Below are 20,472 nucleotides of genomic sequence, written 5' to 3' on the forward strand. Positions count from 1 at the left end.
AAAAAAACATTTCAAGAACTTCTGTAAATGAAAAAAAATGTTAAATGCCTGATTCAAATCAAAATAGCTGACATCCTTTGTGGTTTTGAGCATGGCTTCCTGAGACGTTTTTGTGAGTCTGCCTATGATAGACATGTCTACCAAATATGTTGCCAAGTTAAACGTTCATTGGAGGCTGCGTTTTGAAAAACATTGCAAGAAGTCCTGAAAATGTCCCCCCCCAAAAACTGCCTGATTTAAATCAAAATGGCAGACTTCCTGTCTTTGTGGGCATGGATTCCTGAGACTTTTTTGTGCATCTTCATGATATACGTGTCGCCTAAATTTCATGTTGCTGCATCAAACTGGTTTCAGGGGCTGAATTCTTAAAAATCATTACACACGGGTAATTTGGCAACATGATGCCGAAAATGTCTGCTTTTAACCAAAATGGCTAGCGTCCTGTGTCTTTTGGGCCAATGTTTCTTGAGACTTTTTTGGTTGCTCTACACATAACGGAGGTGTCTGCCAAATTTCATGTTGCTGTATCCACCTGGCTTCAGGGGCTGAATCTTCAAAAACCATTCCACTTGGCTATAAATGATTGTGTTAAACCAAAATGGCAAACCTCCTGTGTCCTTTGAGCCATTTCTTCTTGAAATTTTTTTGCGGTTCTATTCATGATGGACATTTCTACCAAATTCCACTTTGCTATGTCAAACTGGTTTCAGGGGCTGAATTTCTCAAATTATCTGCCAAGTCATCCTCTCACCTCCTCTGCCACTCCAAGAAGACTGCTTCCGATTCGGCGTGGCTGGAGGAGCAGCGCCTCAGCTCTTCACCCAGCTGCCAGGCCAGGGCTCCCTCGGCACGGAGGCCAAGGGAGGCGCCCACCGCGCCGTCGTGAAGCAGGAAGTCGTGCCGCAGGAGGGGCTCACGTCTCAGCGTGAAGCGCTGGTAGGCCGCAATCAGGCGGCGTAGGCGGGCTGTCAGAGCTGGGCCAGCGGGCCAGAGGGGGCGCGCCTGGACCACATGCAGAGCTGCCACACCCGTGCCGCTTCCTGCGTCTGACGGGGTTGTGACCAGGGTGGCATCCTGAGCATTGGTGTCAGCGCTGAGGGACCCGTGACACACTGCTGAGCAGTAAAGGTAAAAGCACCGTTAACCCATTGGCTGCCATTGAGGATGATAGACATCCAATCCATTTGTACTGAAAAGGGCTGGCAGCTATCGTATACTTATGGCTGAAAACACAGACAAGGCTGAAAAAGCAGTTTCTGCTCTTGCACCCCTCTTTTTCGCACCCCTCTTTAAAATAAACTGCTGTATTTTAAGCCAAGTTTAGTTTGATAGAACAATATATCTATAGGCTGCCACTGCAGTTTCATGGCGTATTATGCCCCGGACTATTTTCACTTTGTACATTTTACCTTGGAAACCCCCGTTTACAGACACTGCGTAAACGCTTTTGTTTCAACCCAGCCATGAAAATCATATTTATTATTCAAAATGTCTATCATTTTCAGCTTAGAAACATTAATTGATGTTTAATATTTAGTAAAAAAAAAAAAACTTAAAAAAAAAAATTCACTCGCATATTTTAAACCTCTATAAATATCACGTCACAATGATAAAAATAGTGTCTGTAAATAGGTCACGGATATCTACCTCATAGCTATCGCTTAATTGTGTTTTTTTTGTTGTTGTTGTTACTGTCGCATTTCCCCGATATTTTAGATGATAAATAATCAATCTAAATAAAGAAAAACTGAAAGAAAGGGTAAATATTTGAAAAAAAAAAAAAGTTCGACCACTCCTTATTTTGTTTGTGACTTCTGCATCACGAGTCACGACCCTTGTTATATTACTGTGTTTCACCCATAAAGTCCTCACTAAGTCCGGCTGTGGCCATTCACAGCTGTGTCTTGACACTCGGTGATATATGCTAATCGAAACAAGGTAAGTACGCAATAATATCGCGGTAAAATCTCATGCTCGCAGCTCGGGTTACAGGAAAGCCACAAAAAGACATACATTGCAGTCGAACGCTAGCGCGTGAATTATGGACACAGCAGGCTAACACACTAGCGTGCTATCCATTATCTTTTTAACCCCTTCTTGCCGTCTGGATTGCTTATTATGGGATTATATCGATGTATTAGATACATTAGATACTTAAATCATAAAGAAAGGAAGAAATACATTTATTTAAAAAAAACAACTGTAGTAGAAACATGAACATTTAATGCCGACCATCCCAGTTCAAATATATTTGACATCAATTCAAGTCAGTGGCAGTGAAAAAGTTAAAGAGGGTGACTAATGCAGGGAAAAAGGGGGTCACTGACCTGTGGCAACACCGGCATCCGGCTTGTCAGCAGCGTCTGCACTCAAGCAGTTCTTGTCTCCCTGAATGCAAACGTTTCGAGTGAACAGGGGGACGAAAAGGAAAAGCAGCAAAATGTCTTCTGCCATCTGTACCTTAATTTTGTCGTCCCGCTCATCGCCTCCTTCGCTTTTGCCATTTGTGCTCTCGCTGTTGTCGTCCCCTTTCACCGCGCTGCAAATAAAAAAAATGTTCAACTCTTTTCCAGCTTTTTGTTAACTTTTCTAGTTTTTCCAAGTTGGTTGTGAATATTTTTTTTGTTTTTCTTTCCCTATTCTTGTCTCGTTGTAGATTTGTTTTGTAGTCTTTTTTATTGCAGTTTTCTTTGGTGAGTTTTTGGACCTCGTTATTGCTTTTTGCAATCATTTTTCTTTTGCCATGGCCATTGTTATTTTTATACGCAACTTTTTTTTGTGCTGTGGTCCTTTTGTCATCCTTTGTTGCTTTTTCTTAACCTCTTGACGGGAAAAAATAGAGAAAAATAATTCAAAATCGAAAATTTTAAATAAAAAACTATAATGAATAAAGAGGATTTTTTATTATTATGCATTAATTTTATAACATTCATAATGTACAGTACAGAACAAAAGTGTGGTCACACCTTCTCATTAGTGCGTTTTCTGTATTTTCATGACTATCTGCATTGTGAATTCTCACTGAAGGTAATAAAACTAAATGAACACGTGTGGAATTATGTACTTAGCAAAAAATAAAAATAAAAAAATTAGAAGTCAATAATATTCTAGCATCTTTAAAGCAAAGTAACCACCCTTTGCTCTGATTACCTTTTTGCAAACTCTTGCCATTGTCTTGATGAGCTTCAAGAGGGAGTCGCCTAAAATGTTTTTAGACTCCACGGGTATGCTTTAATAAGTGGAATTTATTGCTTTATCAATGGGACCTTTATTTATGTTGCATTGAATGAGGTGTGTCCACACTTTTGACCTGTACTGTAACTAGACATGTGCCGGTTACCGGTTTCACGGTTTACCGTGGTGTGAAAACGTCGCGGTTTCAAAACCACTAAAATTTTCCGTCATACCTTAGTACGGTATTCGCTATTTTTCATGTGCCAAAATGCAGCCGAAGTGGCTTGGTGCGGCAGCGCTCACCCCTTCCCGTTTTTTGCCTTGAGTGTCAGTGATGCTAATCTGCTAAACAGCCAGCAAACCCACAAACAAATCCTCCAAACACAAGGCGTACTTTTCTTCAATTTATTGAGCTCTCAAATCGTGGTGAAATATACAAATGAATACATTTAAAACGTTGTACAATTGTATTTTTCCACGTGTGATTAGGTTCAACAGGATAGCAGTAGCAACATTAAAAAGTTCGCCAAAAACAAAACGCACATTTTCCTTTCAAATTCGATATACAAACTAACTAAAACTTACAAAGACGAATGTTAGCCTAGGCTAAGCTGGGAGAGCAGCTTCGTTGTGGTTTTATGTCTCACAGCCGCTGAGTGAGAGACAAGCTTGAATGAAGGGGGGGGGGAGAAAAAGAATCGCGTCAAAGATCGCTAATTGAGAAAAGGAGGTCTCACTCCTCACTTTTTTTTTTTTAGATGAAACCTTTCCTCAACAATATTTACATTTTAACTAATTTATAAAACTAACTTATACATTTTCAACTAACTTATTAACTTATGAATTCTTTGTTCTTTTTAACACAAAGGCATGGCATCATGTAGACTAGAGTTGACACAGTGGCTGAAAATGGCGAAACTTCACTTGAGCTTCCCCCTTAAAAAAAAGTCATACAGTATATATTTTTAATTTTATTTAGAAGTCTTTTTACTCTTTATAGCAATTATTTTGTTCTTACTCTAATATTGAGCAACTTGAGCTTTGGCTGTGGATATAGTCTAGGTTCTATGTATTTTAATTTTATATAAAATATGTTATTTTTTGTTTATTTATTTTCACATTATATTCATGTTCCTATTTGCAAATATGTTTTGAAAAGAAATCCTGTTCAATGGAATTTTTTTTTTTTTTTTTAATTTTGGAGCTATAATTGCAATACCGTGATACCGTGAAACCGCGGTATTTTTGCTCACGGTTATCGTACCGTGAAAATCTCATACCGGCACATGCCTAACTGTAACCAGTATATAAAGGTAGTCTCTGGGTTATGAACAAGTTCCGTTCCTACGCTGGCGACGTAACCCTTGATTTCCACGTAAATCGAAATGAAACCTTTAAGTACCCCCTAAATCTCAAAATAACTAACCAAAAACATGTATTATACATCATTGTACTGTCCTCGCCAATACGTAAACAGCGAGCTAAGCTGTAAACTTTCTCCTCTCTCGCTCACTCGGCTGTGCAATTTCTTCGTATGTGCACGTGCGCTCTTCTTCGGGTGCAAAATAAAAGCATGTATCACAAAACAAGTCAACATTATAATCAAATACATATTTTGCCTTTTGGCAAAATATGTATTTGATTATAATAACAGTCACATTAATAAAATAAAGTACAAAAATAAGATACTGTGAGGTACAACAAAGTACTGTTTACGCGACTAGACAAAAAAACGACTGGAGACAAAATGGCGGACGAGACTCCAGCGTCGTAAAGTCGAAATCACGTAATTCGGGTACGTCGTAATCCGGGGACTACCTGTATATACTTCGATTAATTTTTTATAATGTCTTTTATTTCTTAATATTTTTAAAATCTTTTTATAAAGGATTTTCTAATTTTAAGCTGTATTTTTAAATTCAATTTTCAATAGTTAGTTTTTTTTTTTAATCAATGCTACTTTTTATGTACGGTTCTTATGTAGTCCTCCAATGCTCCATGTGCATTTGTAAACTCTTTGGTCGCCATTGATGGCACTAGATGTCCAATCCATTTGAAGTGGGTGGGTTAGCAGCGAATGAACAAACATTCTTCCACTGCCAACCGTCCCACTTCAAATTAATTGGACATCAACTTGTAATAAACTCGTTAGCAGCAGAATGACGGGACACGACATGATTGGACATTAGATTTTTTACGTAATTTTTGTCAAATGTTCTTTTCTTTTTTACTTGTCAGTCAACGGCGCTACCTGTCGGCGACATCTGCAGTCGCCTCTCCTCCCCCCTGCTCGGCCGACAGCGCGGTGACATCAGGCATGCCGACTCTCTCGAGAAAGCACAAGTGGGCGTCGGCGCGCATGGCGTTGTAGCGCTCGTAGCCTGTCGGGGTGCACGGTTCCAGCTCATTTCTATTTCTACAATCATCAAAGATGGAGTCGGGGAGCTCACCGTGCTTGTGGACACCGACCAGCAGAGATTTGTCGGCCTCGGCGTCCCACCACGATGCCGGAATCTCGATGTAGTCAATGTCGGGCAGCGAAACGTCCAGTTGCCTGGAGTTATGGTACATTGAGGACACGAATGAGAAATAAGGGCTGTTTTTTGTGTCAACGTGAAAAGGTACCTGGCAGCCGTGTCCTCCAAAGCCTGATTGGCTGCTTCACCCAGAACCTCTACCTTCAGGTAGTACAGCATCCTCACCCTCAGAAGAACCCTGCTCACAATCACAGTCCAAGGAGGCTTTTAAATATTACAGTAGAAAAAGTTTGTCAATGAAAAACCATAGAAAATTATCCCTAAAAAAATCAGCTTCAGATCACAATGGCCGACTTACTTCTTGTGCTTTTTTGGACACAGCTTCTTGAGACTTTTTGTGGGTCTTCTCATGACTGACATGTCTACCAAATTTCATGTTGCCAAGTCCAACTAGCTTTGGAGGCTGAATTTTTAAAACATTGTCAGGTTAGGACCCGAAAAAAATGGACATTTGGAACCAAAATAGCTGCTTTGCTTTGTTTTAATGAGCATGGTGTCTGAGACTTTTTTGTTGGTGTAATCCTAACTGACATGTCTACCAAATTTCATGTTGCTTAGTAACCGGCTTAGGGGCTGAAATTGTAAAAATGCTGAGGGCAGCGCCAAGACTAGGACCCGTGAAAATATTTTTAAAAATCAGCCCAAAATGTTGGGTTCAAAGCAAAATTGCAGCCTTCCCTTGTCTTTTTAGACTGTTTTGTGTTGCCTAGAAGTTTGTTGTGGTTGAAAGTGATAACGTGTGCAAAAAGTCGCCTTTCACTGACTTGTTGCAGTGTTGTTTGAGGTGTTTCTTGTAGCTGTCATCCTGCAGAACCACTTCAGGGTTGCAGTGGGCTAGCCAGTCTGCGTTCTTTAATTCAGGAGCACTCAGCGGAGTCTTGATTTTGTTGCCTTTTCGCCCGCGAGGAACCGGAGCAGACAGTCCTAAGGAAAACAAGTCAATGTGGTGTTTGATAGAGACGGAGCTCTTCAATGTTCAAGTACTGACCGGAGTGGTTGAGGAGCTCTTGGTCCTGGTCCTGGCCTTCCTTGCTGGGTGAGATCAAGTCCCAGATGAAGCTTTTGATCTTGTCGTCCCCTTTGTAGTGCTTCAAACAATAAACTAAAAGAGCCCTGAAAAGAAAATACTGCAATTCAACACTCAATCTGACGGTGCCGATACAGCACTCAAATCACGCCAACGGTATCAGGGAGTACTAAGAAATAATTAAAATATTCCTGCATAATATGTACTTTTCAAGATAGAGTTTCTAACCACTGACTGACCTACCCAAGAAGACCGATTGTGTGGCATCCCATCATCCTTTACTGTGAGTTTATCAAGTTCAATCCATTTGAACGAATGAGTAAATGAGTAAATAGCAGATGCTTTGACATTGATAACATAATGTGCCAAAGAAATAGGATCGTTATTAATTGAATTTTTCTTTTATCCCAGACAATAGTTATAGGTTGTTTTAATTAATTACCTGACATGTTTCAGCGAACACTTCCGCCTGCATCAGAAAGTCACTAATGTCGTTGTGACGCGTCTTTATCAGCTGATGGATGAAGGCGTAACTCGCCTGTCACGCCCCTGCTGGCCGTTCACTTTTCCAGGATGCTGGTCCAGGTAGTCGAGAGCGTGTACTGTAAGCCCCCTCATCTCTGTTGATGGTCCTCGGGGCCCGTGTGCGGATCCCAAAGGCCTCCGTGATCCTGCGCTGATGTTTGTTTTCTTCAGTGCAGATGACTCTGGCATTTTCCCAGTCCAGAATGTGGTTTTCCCTTTTGCAGTGATCGGTAATGGCTGACTTGTGATGTTCCTGTTGTGCTTGTTTTTTTTATTGCCCTTGTATGTCATATTGTTGTCTCCTTCTCACACTCAGTCTTGTGTTCTGTTTTTTTTTTTTTTTTGTAATAAATAGATGGATCCGGGCGGGCCCCGAGGACCATCAACAGGGATGAGGGGGCTTACACGCTCTCGACTACCTGGACCAGCATGCTGGAAGAGTGAATGGCCAGCAGAAGGCGTGATTCGCCTGTCAATCTGACAGGTGAGTCACGCCTTCATCCATCAGCTGATAAAGGCACATCACACCAACACCAGTGACTCTCTGATCAAGGCGGGAGTGTTCGCCGAAACATGTCAGGTAATTAAAACAACCTATAACTATTGTCAGGGATAAAAGAAAAAATAATCTATAAGTGAGACAAAATGAACTCAATACAACTAAAATAGTTATTACTTCATTTTTATGTTAATGCATTGACTTTGATGGGAACGTCACCGCTCTCAACATGGCTGCTCAGAGGCCATGTTGGTAGTGGCGATGAAAGGTCTTTTCATGCTTCTGCCATGAAATTGAAATGAGTTTAGCATTCATAGACGTGCAATCCATTGGGAGGGTGGCAGCAAATGAACAAAGCATCATTCGCTGCCACCCTCCCACCTCAAATGGATTGGATGTCTAGCACTGTCAATGGCAGACAATGAGTAAATAGATGCTTTGACATTAATAAATTGATCTTTTAATGAAATTAGCTCGTTATGATTTCTATTATTTTTATTGATTTTTATAGATTAGATAGATTTTTAATGAGAACTATTAACGTCAGACCAAACCGTGATAGCAGTTACAAATTGTGTATTTTAAAAACGTGGTATCTGTATAGCATCGGCAGTGACCGAGTGTTCGAATCGGTACCAGTAGGCAAAACATGGTACCGGTGCAACATTATTCAATCCCATTAAACTGGAATCCTGTTAAAACTCACCTGCAGATGGCCTCCATGTCTCTCTCTGCCAGGTGCCACTTGAAGCGCCCATGGTTGAGGATGTCCTTCCAACGCCCCCACCTGGACACACGAAAGAGCACGTTCAGAAGTTTTTGGACTACGTCTGTCGAGGCCTATTTTTTTTACGAGTACCCAAAGATGAGCAGGTTCTTTTCCACGCGGAAGCACTCAGCTCGCAGGTAGCGCCGACCGCGCTCGCCCAGACGTCTGCTGCGGCACGGCTTCTCCTCAGAGTCACTGTCCAGCTCTGAGAACTCCATCAGCTCATCGTCCTCGAAAGAGTTGTAGTGCCGAGTCTGCTTGCGCACGCGAGGGGTGTCGATCACCAGAGACTCCTAGAAGGAAGGAGGAAGCACTCAGGGAAGTATGTTGATCTTTCGCCTCCATTTCATACCTTCTCAGACTTGGAGTCGATCTCCACTTCGGCGATCTTGGCCCACTTTTGCCAGAAGTTTGGGTCGTCCAGAGAGATGTCGGTGCGGTTGCCTGACGAGATGAAACTGGCCTGATGGAGAACAACAAAAGAAAATTACCGAAATGGGATTTTCAAAGGCCGATAGTAATACGAATTATAAAAACAATAATAATTCAGCTGATTGCTGATGTCTAAAGCTGGTTTTGTCAGGTAATAATTAAGGCCAATAAACGTTTTTTAAAAGCGCGTTCATAAGGAAAGACATTTGGAACACTCATATACATTGAAACAGGTCGTCCCCGGGCTACGAACGAGTTCCGCTCCCACACTGCCGATGTTAAATGGATTTTCTCGTTAATCAGAATTAACCCTCTGAGTGCCCCTAAATACCCACTATATCTCTAAATAACTATCCAAAAATATGTTTTATACGTCATATTAATAAAAATTAAGTAAAAAATAAGATTCTGTGAGGTACGTTGTGTTAAATGCTGTTGAAGTCAGTGACTATTCGGGCTTTACTCGTGATTGAGTTGCCTTGCCGAGATAAAAGGGCACTGCGGGAAGAGTAGGGAGTTGAGAGAGGGAGGATATCATGGCTGCTCAGGTCGCCAGCGTCGGCTCTCTATTAGAATTTCTTCCTTCTGCTACTTCATTTTGTAACACTGGCCACTAGGTGGTGCAAAATCACAATTAACAAACAATGAACATAAATTATTCTATAATATCGGCTATAGACCCTACTCACGTGACGTCACAGCCACGCCCCCGCGCCATGATGTCCGCATACTCGCCATAGAAATGCATTAGCGCTTCGTAAATTCTTCCTATTATTGCACGTTTTACTGCTCGTCAACATTAATACTCAAAATGGTGAAGTCGTGTGTGGCGGTCGGTTGCAAAAACAGAGAAGATAGACGGAGAGACTTGAATTTTTACCGTATTCCGAGAGACACGAAGAGGAGGCCGCGATTGACTGCTTGAATTTCGACGAGACAACTGGGCTCCAAACGACTACCACAGATTATGTAGTAGTCATTTTATATCTGGTAAGATGCATTTAATATATATTTAGAGGGTTTCGGGCTGACAACCACAATTAAGATCATTGCTAGGCTAATCGCCGACAACATACACGTATGTATGTAGTTAGTGCTATCGCTAAACCATATAAACATTAAAAGCCCTAGCTCCATTGACAAATGACATGAAATACATTAGACTTGACAGTGGATGTTAGCAAGAACAAAAGATTTTCAATTGAAAATTTCGTAACTCACCTTCCGAGCACAAGATTCCTGCCGAATTTTCGTGTACGAGGACGTGTTTCACCTAACCAGCAACGTAGCATTTATAAGCCTCCAAGCTCTTAAAGTTTTTCAAACTTTCGTGAGAATAGGCTGATTTTGTGTGGGTATCAGATGTCAGGCGAAGCCAGCGGGTCGAAAAACATCGATTTAGGCATCAAATACGGATCTGGCGAATGGATAAACTGAAGCTTTTCCACGTAACGCCTTTTATGCAACGGATCCAATGAGTTTACAGCGTCAGATAACACCGGGGCTTCCATGAATTGCTCTATAACTTGCTCGACTAATAGAAAACAATGAGAATAGGTCTGAAAAAGAGGTACAATATGGCGGCCGGAAACAGCGACACGCCCATTTTGTGACGTAGGTGAGTAGGGTCTATATATATCCGCCGACATGAGAAAGATCCTCACCTAAAAGATGAACATAACAGGTATCCAATTATATCAGCAAAATATATTGGCTGAATTTGGCCGACCTTGAAAAAAGACCACGTATTGGTCGGCTGATATATCGGTCAACCTTGAGAAAAATGTCAACCAAACAGTGAACATGGCAGTATATATATATATATATATATATATATATATATATATATATCAGGGGTCGCGTTAACCGAATATTTTCCGTCGTTGACCGGTTTTTTAAAACGGTGACGGAAAAAACTGAGGTCCATCTGTCATTTTGACAGGTTGCAATTCACACCCCAAACCACAGGGTGGCGAGTGAGCATATTAATTAGCTATTGTCTCTCTTGATGCATGACGTTGTTGGCCTTACTCGGAAAAATGTCAAGGCAACTGAGTGTCCGAACTAAGGCTACATTCATACTACAGGTCTTAATGCACGAATACGATTTTTTCGTCTTTTTCCGACTCGAGTGAGGCATTAACTTGAAGGTCTGAACGTGACAAGTCGCATAGAACAGGACCATTTCAAATCCGATCTGGGTCACTTTCGTATGTGGTCTAAATCCGATCTGGGCCACATTTTTCCAGACTGTCGCGGCGGTCTGTACTGTCCAGTCCCGCAAATCAGATTTAATGCAGCAATTACGTCATCAAAAAGCGAGAGACGGTACGGTAGCTACGGTAGCGATGCAGCTGTACGTTATTAGCGCCTAGCTTGCCTTGAACACGGCTTTTTAGGAAGGGTCAGACTTGACAACAGTCATAAAAAAATAAAAATAGGTTTGAGGATAAGCCTGAGAATGATCGGTTTTCTCTCTGCTCCATATAAGCAATATTTCAACATTGCTTACACGGCCGAGAGTCGGGGCAAACTGCCCGTATGCGTGTGTGACATGCACGAGCAGTGCGTGCATGCTATTGATCCATATACTTTGAATATAAGCCTAAACGGGGATTATATATGCCTGTAGAAGCATCAAAACAAATGACCATACAATCACACATGCTGGCTGTCATCCGTCATTCCAGGGATATCATATTTTGCTTATTAAAAAGAGGACACAAATAACAGTCATAAATAATCTATTCTACAAATAAAGCTAGGCGCTAATAACGCACAGCTGCCTGATGTGTGATGGCGCGGTGTGGATTCTCTGTTAAGCTTGTTCGGACAGAATATTAATTAAAGATGAATGAACACTAAATATTATTGAATATGTCATTATTATCATTTTAAAAATTTAAGTGACGGGTAAAAATAGATTATGACCGGATTTTTATGACCGTCAGTCAAAATGACAGACAACGAAAAAGTCTAGCGCAAACTCTGATATATATATACTGTACATTACTTTTTTTTTAATAGTACTGTATATTTGATTGGCTAGATACAGTACCTGCCGATGGCCGATCGAGAAAAGAAGTCCATCTATAGGCCAGATATATTAGTCGACCTTTACTAGGGAGCGTGAGCTCCTGGCGTCTACCTTGGCGAAGGTGGATCCTTTTCCCTCGGACTGTATGGTGATGGTCTGCGTGCGTCTCTGCAGGATCTGGTCGATGTCTTCCTCGCAGAACTTTGACCCTTCGTCCTCTTCGTCCATCAGAGCGCCATACGCGCCTTTCTTCAACAGGTCCTCAAGCTCCAGCTTAGAGAGCTGCTGGACCCCGTTGAGGCCGCCCTTGCGGTTGATGTCCTGAAGAACCGCTTTGTCCAGGCCCAGCTTTAGGCTGGCTTTGTCGAACATCTCCCTCTCGTAGGAATTCCTGGTAATCAGGCGGTATACTTTGACGGCTTTACTCTGGCCGATTCGGTGGCAGCGCGCCTGAGCCTGAAGACACAAAACGCAACTTTTTTCAACCCATTCAGTGCCGTTGACGGCGCTAGGCGTCCGAGAGTGCTGACAGGAAAGGATATGATAGAGGTGAGTGGCAGTGATAGCTGGCTGAGTACGACATTGTAGCTCTTTTACAGCCGCTGATGGCAATTGATGTCTAAGAGGGAGGATGGAAAAGACTAGGGCATGCATGTATTACTGGGGCTAGAACTTGATCTGGGGGCCAGATCAACGAAATAAAGAGAAAGAGGCCCAAAATCAACGTGTTACATTGTGAAGAAGAAATGCTACTCTTACTCTGCTACTCTGGCCTACACTAGAATCCTTACTTACTTTATTTTTGCCAGAGATGTCCACAGTGGCTCTACTAATGAGACTTAGCAACAAAAATCCCATGACTTCTTTATACCAATCAGACATAACAATTGAGTCACATGACCACACACGAGCTGACAGTCTGAGTCCTATCATCACGCCGGCGTAAATAATCACGTAGCAACTTTAAAGCGCCGTGAAAAATAAACAATTTGACATTGAGGGCTGCCATCGTCATTACTACAAAGTGTGGATCTCAAACGCTCTCCAAGTTTTTATTTGGCAACAATGGGCCTTTGAAGACTGGAGATATGATCGTTTTCATTTCATGGTAGAAAATATGTTCATCCGAAAGTGGGCACTCATGCCCTTGGGACGGGACAGCTCATGTTTCATACTTTTGAGATCCCCGTCTACTATTGACAAACTCATTTAAATTCCCAGCAGAAGGATGATTGGACTGCCTCATGATTGGACGTCTATCACCATCAATGGCACTGAAAGAGTTAAATATCCCAGAGAATTCCTACTTTTGGCGGTTACCTGCAGGTCGTTCTGCGGGTTCCAGTCAGAGTCGAAAATAATGCAGGTGTCAGCAGCAGTTAGGTTGATGCCCAAGCCGCCCGCCCTTGTGCACAGCAGGAAGACGAATCGGTCCGAGTCGGGCTTGCAAAATCGGTCAATGGCCGCCTGCCGAAGGTTGCCACGCACGCGACCGTCGATGCGCTCGTACGTGTAACTGCCGGCCAAAGGTATTCTTATGGTTTTCTGTTTAATCCTTTGCAAGGTGCCTAGGTTCCTCACCGCCTCTGTATGAGGTAGTCCTCCAAGATGTCGAGGCAACGGACCATCTGGGAGAAGACCAGAACCTTGTGTCCCCCGCTGAGAAGTTTGGGCAGCAGCTTGTCGATGAGAACCAGCTTCCCGGCCGCCTGGATCATGGCCTGCAGCTGAAGATCAGGCACATCCGGGCCATGAGTCTTCCTGAAGCTCTCCAGGATCTTCTCCTCGGCTCCTAAAGAGAGGGCGTTAGGAGCCACCTAGACGTGGGTGGATGTAAGTCTCACCTGTGATCAGATAAGGGTGGTTGCAGCACTTGCGTAACTCCATCATGGTGTTGATGAGGTTGGGCATGTTGTGCTGGTTGGCTCCTCTGGACAGGAAGGAGAAGTTCTTCTCCAGGATAGCTCGGTAGTATTTCTTCTGCATGTTGGTGAGCTCCACCTGTAGGGGGAAGGACAGAAGCACAAGTGATGTAATCTAAAGTCTTTTTGGAGAAGAAGGTAGTACCTCTATGATGGTTTCCTCTTTAGGTGCCAGGTTCTTCTCCACGTCATCCTTCAGCCTCCTCAGCATCATCGGCTTCAAGATGGCCTGAAGCTTCTTCACCTGCAAGTCAAAGAAATCAAATTTGAAGATGTTTGAGGATATCTTTTAAGTTTTTTTTTTCATTATCCTTGATATCAGACTTCACAAATCAAATGGTGATCTTGAATGATCTCGAATGGTGGTCTTTTGTATATTTAAATTAGAACAACTGTTTGAAAATGAGATTTAAAATTTGTTCTTTACTGTTGTTTAATGTTTATTTTTTTAAGTATAATTTAAAAAAATGTAAAAACAAAATTATTTAATGTATTTTTTAACAATAATAAAAGTAAAATTCTTTCATCATTTCGTTTTTAATGTTTTAATTTCGTTTGTTTTTTATATTTTCTTTAAAGTTTATTTTAAAAACTATTACATTTGAAATATTTTCTTAATGAAATTGTTTTTACTTTTTGAATGTTGACTTTTTTTTTTATTTCAAATACATTTCTAATAATAAAAAAAAAAAGTAAATTGTATATATACTGTATATAGTGCATCCAGAAAGTACTCACAGAGTCACAACCCTTCATTATTCCCACATTTTTATTAAATTAAAGTGTTACAGCCTTATTATAAATTTTATTAATCTCTTGTCAAAAATTCTACAAAAAATACCTCATGACATACCTCATACAGTGGTACCTCTACTTACAAAATTAATTGGTTCTGAAAGTAGTTTCTTCACTTGTAAGTAGAGACGCGTTTTCCATGTAAATGCCCTAATCCTCCATTCAAAGCCCCCCAAAATTCAGACATAAATCTTTTCAATGCATGTTACAAATAGATTATTGCACACTAAACATACAATCTGAGTTGTGCATAATATTAGAAAAAAAAACAAGAAAAAAAAAAAACAAGAATAAAGAATAAAAGTTAATACACTCATGTAAAGCTGTCGGAACACGAGTGGCGAATGAAGAGGACACTAGGATACACACATACACATACAGTAGAGGCCACTCTTAGGCAACTGGATGCCAGGAATGCTAGGCAATAGCCAAAGGCAGAGGAGCTACTATGTTACGCTCAGTAAACTCTGGGTGCTGCGAGTACCAGCCATAGTGTATTTTGGCCTTTGTATCCTGAAATTTCTTTCTTAACAAGAGACAATATTTTCCCATTGAGGCATGTCTTAACCTGAAAATTCTGTTTGTAGAGACGTTCTTAAGTAGAGGTACCACTGTATGAAATAAGTTTTGGGGAATTTTTTGCAAACATTTAAATTAAAAGAACTAAGAAATCCTTTTTACGTGAGTATTCAGACCCTTTGCAATGAAGCTCAAGTTTGATCAAGTTTCAGTATCAGTCAGTGAGTTAAAAAACTAGCAATTTGAGTGCCAAAGCTTAAGGAACTTTTGGTTACCTGCTCCTCAGTTTTGAGGTCCCCAAGAGTGCCAAAGCTTAGGGAACGTTTGGTTACCTGCTCCTCAGTTTTGAGGTCCCCAAACTCCTGGAGGAAAGCGCTCTCCGAAGGGAACTGCAGTGGCTCCAAGAAGTTCAGCAGACTGAACAACTCCTCAACAGAGTTCTGCAGCGGCGTTCCCGTCAGCAGAACCTTGTGCTCCTGCTCAAAGTGGACGCAAAGTCAGACACGCGGCGCCAAATTTCCACCTTCCGGCGACGGTCGAAAGCTCACTAGGTTCATGAGCTTGAGTCCCTCCAGCAGCTTGCAGTTCCTGTTCTTGAGGCGGTGCGCCTCATCGATGACCACGCAGCGCCACTGAAGCTTCTTCAGCTCGGGGCAGTCGGCCATCACCATCTCGAAGGTGGTGATCAACCCGTGAAACTTTAGCACGCTCGTTGCCGCATTGCCCTGCCAGGACGCACAACCAAGCGTTAGCAGGCGTAGCACTCATCGTTTGCCATCGACAGAGATAGAAGTGTGATCCATTTCAAGCAGGAGGGCTGGCAACGAATGAATGTTGGTTAATTCGCTGCCGGCCACCCACTATAAATCGATAGGACGTCTACTAGTGATAAACTCACAGCTGCAGGATGACTGCACGTTCCATGATTGGACAATGATCACCGATAAAAGATTGAGGGCAAAAGAAATTGAAATATTTACTAGTATAGTATAGTACTTGTATAGTTATATTTTCTTTTCCTAACATTAAAAAAGATTTTTTTTACAAAAAAATAGAGGATATTTACAGGTTTTTAAAACAAAAAATGTATAAAAGTGTTTATAAAAAAGTAAGTAGAATAAAAAGAATATTTAATCACATTTTTCTTGAGGAATTAAAAGTGAAAAATTACGGAAATATTTACTGGTTTTCCCGTTTGTTTTTTTAGTTTAAAAAAAAATAAATACTACATATATATATACACAATATCTAAAAAAATATATAATAAAAGAAGGAACTATGTGCTATTTGTGCTGTACGCTATTTGCACGAATTGAACCAAGTTAGACTTAATTTGAATCTCATTTAATTGACTTTGATGGGAACATCGCCTATACCAACATGGCCTGGGAGCTGCCATGTTGTTAGGGGCAATGAAAGGTCTTTTCATGCGACTGCTGAGAATTTAAAGGAGTTCATCGCTAGTACATGTCCAGTCCATTTGAAGTGAATGGGAGGCTGGCGTTCGTCCATTTGATGCCCTCACGCTTCAAACGGATCCGACATCAAGCGGCGTCTACGGCACTGACGTGATGAATCTTAGCAGAGACCTGGGCATCACGGTGAAACATCTCGTACTGTAGGATCATCTGCCGGCTGATCTGGGATCCGTGATAGACGATGACATTCATGCGCGTCCATGTACGGAACTCGCGCTCCCAGTTGGTAATAGTGGAGAGCGGCGCGATAATCAGAAAGGGCCCCCGGATGCCCATGCCAAACATCTCGTTCAGGAAAGTGATGGACTGGATGGTCTTGCCTAGGCCCATTTCGTCAGCCAGGATGCAATTTTTCCTGCCGGGGTCGCAACGATTTAGCCGACGGACAGTTCGACGAGCGAGAGGCTCTCGTGCAAACGGCCTCACCTGTTGTACCAGTTGAAAAGCAACCAGTTCATGCCCTCTAGCTGGTACTCTCTAAGCTGGTTCCCGTTGCGGTAATCTCGGGAACGCTCCAACTTCTGCCACTTTTCGGGGGGCGGACGCTCCTGTGTGCAAAGACACCACACCTGGATTGCCACAAATATTCTTTCCATGATGAACCTTTTTTTCTTATTTAAAGGTGCTATATAATTGTGACCATGAATCAACCAGAATTGATGATCATTCCTAACTTTCTAGTGCTGCGCTAGCTAGTTAGCAAATGTTGACAGAATACTCACATGGCAACAAGAGAATAGAAAGTCCATGGAGCATGCTAGCAGAAATCTGGAGCTACTTCTGGGTGTGACATCTTCTGTTTGAATATTTTTTATGGGTAAGGCAAGGCAGCTGAGATAGGAAGACGAATTAGGATGTACTTTCATTATTAAGCCATTTCTGTCACTTTTTGGGATGTATTTGTGTAAAAAATATGCTCTGCTATCATTTTAAAGTCACTTGTTGTTGCATTTTATTTCATAGCATCTTTAACTTGTCCTAATCAGTTGCTTAGACACAGAAAATGCTCAATCTGAGTATTAAAGACTAGAAAAAGGTTTGCAACGTGCCACATGGGAAACTGTCATACTCCCTTTGTGGTTGTGTAGATTGTGTTGGAAAAAGAAGGAATAGTGATACAAAATTATAATTGAAGATATACTGTATATACAGTAAATACTGTATATATATTTTTAGGGCAGGGCAATGTTACTGATTTTAATCGCTAGAAATCACACTCTGTATAATAATAAATTCAGAAGTGTTAATGAGCACACTTTTAATATAAATGTACTGCCATATTCATGAGATCATCTATATCTACTCATTCGGCAACAGTGTTGTTAATAACAGCGTTAGAGTATAACCGCGCTTCTAACTGCGTTTTTTTTTTCCAGTAGTGTGTAATCTAATTAATTACTTTACGCGTAAGTACAATTACAAATACAATTGGTTGAATGAAACACGAGTTGTCCAATTTTGTCACAGCTTCCTGGGAGAGAGCAGGGCGGGATTGGGGAGGAGGGAAGCGGGTTTTGACGCCGTTGCAAACTCGATGATGATTGGCTGGGTGGCTCAGAGCGTTAGCATAGCATTCATGTTCACATTAGCATTAGTATGTAGTGTGGCGAGCATAACGGGCAACTTTTTTTTTTTTGGTGGGTACAATTAATTGAAAATAATGTACTATTTTCCTGCCGAGTGTGCATTATCATCATCATCAAGTTGCCGTTGTTCTTGTAGACGCTACTATGTAATAATTTGCTTGTTTTTTCAATACCAAAAATAGTCATTTGCCCTAAACTTTTCTTGAATGACGTATCAATTAACCTTGTGTGATATTTTCTGATCAAAACAACTAGAGCAAAGATAGGAGAGGCAGGAGATTCGGAGCCTCACCTGCATATTGAAAAATATATCTATATATTTTAGGAATGTTACGATACACACAAGTCATGGTTCAGTATGTACCTCAGTACGGGGGTCACATTTTTGTGTGGGTTCAGTAGAACATAGAGCAGGGCGGTAAACCGAAAATTTACCGTTACCGAAATTCTTCACGATGACCGACGTAATTTTGACCATGTCGGTAAATTCGGTAATTTAATAAAAGAAGAAAATATAGTCTTTTCATCCCGCTTTGACTCTGTGTTGTTCGGCTATGTTCATTCCCCTTTAAGAAAGCAGACAGTTTGCTTACGTTGGGAGTCACATGGTTTTCAGGAAGCCAATCAAACAGAAGCCCGGTAGGCTAACGCTAGCTGCTAACGCTACAAGTAAACGGGATGAAGTCGGGCTTAAGTTAGCTTCGCCAAACTTTCACCCGACATTAAGTAAACTCTTGACAGGTTCCAGATAGGGATGGAAAAACCGAGGCTTTCTGAAACAATGAACCACTTTTAAGACAATTGCCCTAAATTGAATCACTGTTTGACACACTGCAAGAGCCCCATCTACTGGATAAACAGTGCACGTTTCTTTTTAAAAGTAAAGTTGACAAATTGCCCCAGCATTACATATCTTCAATAGAATTAAGTGGATGTCGTCTATTTCAACCAGGAGATCGTGTCGTCATTAAGTGTGATTTACACAATTAAAGTTGACCTCTTTAAGCCTGTGTCATTGCTTTTGTCTGTGAAGATGTGTTCAAAGCAGTATTTGTAATACACGACAGTGCTAGTCTTGTAAGTGGCTCGTCCTAGATGACAGGGAGTAACTATGTATTGTTTATTTTTTGTAAAAATTACAGTACAGTAAGCACAGTGCTGGAGAACAGGAATATTATTTATTGCATACTGTAAGGATTTCCAAAATCATAAGATGTAAATAATTGAGCTGAATAAAAGAAAGGAAAGGTTTGTGAAACATTTTATTTTTAAATTAAGTATAATTTCTGGGGGGCGGGTGGATGTGCCGTATTTGTATCTATTCTAAATATCTAAACATATGCCACTATCTAGTGTATAACAATGCGGAATGAATTTAATGAAATTCAAGTGATGATATTTTTCAAGTCATACAAGCTGTTATAAATGTTCACACAAGAATTCTTATTGTTTACAAGATTTTTTTAATACTTAATGTTTAGACTGCATGTGCAATTGTTAAATTGAAAGCTGGTAAACAAATTTAACGAGAAACTGTTAATTTGTATTCCATGCATTGATTCAAATTTTCAAATTATATAACAGTTTGCTTGGGCGAATTTATCGTCATTTATCGTTATCGAGGTAAATCTGCTCAATTTATCGTGATACATACTTAAGGCCATATCGCCCAGCCCTAGTAGAACAGCAAAAACAAAAAGGCTTTTTATCCTCAGCATTTGTTTGTAGTTTGTATACCATTACACTCCAATATACATTAGGTGAAATTTTGTAAAAAAATGTAAAAAGTATGACTCAATTTTTTTTTTAATGAAAAAATTCAATCAGTTATTATAAAAATCTTTGATGTGAATGATTTTATAGAATGTATAATGTAATAATGTGTAAAACATGAAAAGTAACTTTGACCAGTTATTTTGCAGAGTAATTACTCCTACAATGAGGTAACGGAGTTACTTACTCTATTAATTTTCGGAAGAAGTAATTTGTAACTAACTAATTACTTTTTTAAAGTGAGATTAATAACACTTTTCGGCAATTAGTTAATGCGCAGATAAAACCACCGTGAAATTAATTGCGATAAATCGCATTTTGTATAATGACACATTCAAAAATATTCAGTTTTCATTTATTATCGTCACGAGGGATGTCCACGATCCGATCATGTGATCG

At 40.8% G+C, this 20,472-nt stretch overlaps 1 protein-coding gene across 4 annotated transcripts in view; it reads right to left on the minus strand.

The window, feature by feature from the left end:
- Positions 1–20,472, minus strand: part of chd6 (chromodomain helicase DNA binding protein 6) — an 88,164-nt gene that overhangs the window by 34,001 nt on the left and 33,691 nt on the right. For 2 of the 4 annotated variants that reach the window (XM_057845622.1, XM_057845623.1), the window contains exons 13-32: positions 17,141–17,262; positions 16,805–17,069; positions 15,785–15,961; positions 15,569–15,712; positions 14,068–14,166; positions 13,845–14,001; positions 13,582–13,792; positions 13,321–13,516; positions 12,112–12,456; positions 8,884–8,994; positions 8,622–8,824; positions 8,469–8,549; positions 6,700–6,824; positions 6,476–6,635; positions 5,800–5,889; positions 5,625–5,728; positions 5,426–5,555; positions 2,461–2,539; positions 2,328–2,388; positions 752–1,115 (exon numbers count right to left, since the gene is read on the minus strand). In XM_057845622.1, the coding sequence (XP_057701605.1) occupies positions 752–1,115; positions 2,328–2,388; positions 2,461–2,539; positions 5,426–5,555; positions 5,625–5,728; positions 5,800–5,889; positions 6,476–6,635; positions 6,700–6,824; positions 8,469–8,549; positions 8,622–8,824; positions 8,884–8,994; positions 12,112–12,456; positions 13,321–13,516; positions 13,582–13,792; positions 13,845–14,001; positions 14,068–14,166; positions 15,569–15,712; positions 15,785–15,961; positions 16,805–17,069; positions 17,141–17,262 (3,224 nt within the window). The remainder of the gene's footprint in view (positions 1–751; positions 1,116–2,327; positions 2,389–2,460; positions 2,540–5,425; positions 5,556–5,624; positions 5,729–5,799; positions 5,890–6,475; positions 6,636–6,699; positions 6,825–8,468; positions 8,550–8,621; positions 8,825–8,883; positions 8,995–12,111; positions 12,457–13,320; positions 13,517–13,581; positions 13,793–13,844; positions 14,002–14,067; positions 14,167–15,568; positions 15,713–15,784; positions 15,962–16,804; positions 17,070–17,140; positions 17,263–20,472) is intronic. The other 2 variants (XM_057845626.1, XM_057845624.1) reach the window with 2 other exon arrangements.

Source organism: Corythoichthys intestinalis, chromosome 9, assembly GCF_030265065.1.
Source record: "Corythoichthys intestinalis isolate RoL2023-P3 chromosome 9, ASM3026506v1, whole genome shotgun sequence".
NCBI classification, from domain to species: Eukaryota; Metazoa; Chordata; class Actinopteri; order Syngnathiformes; family Syngnathidae; genus Corythoichthys; species Corythoichthys intestinalis.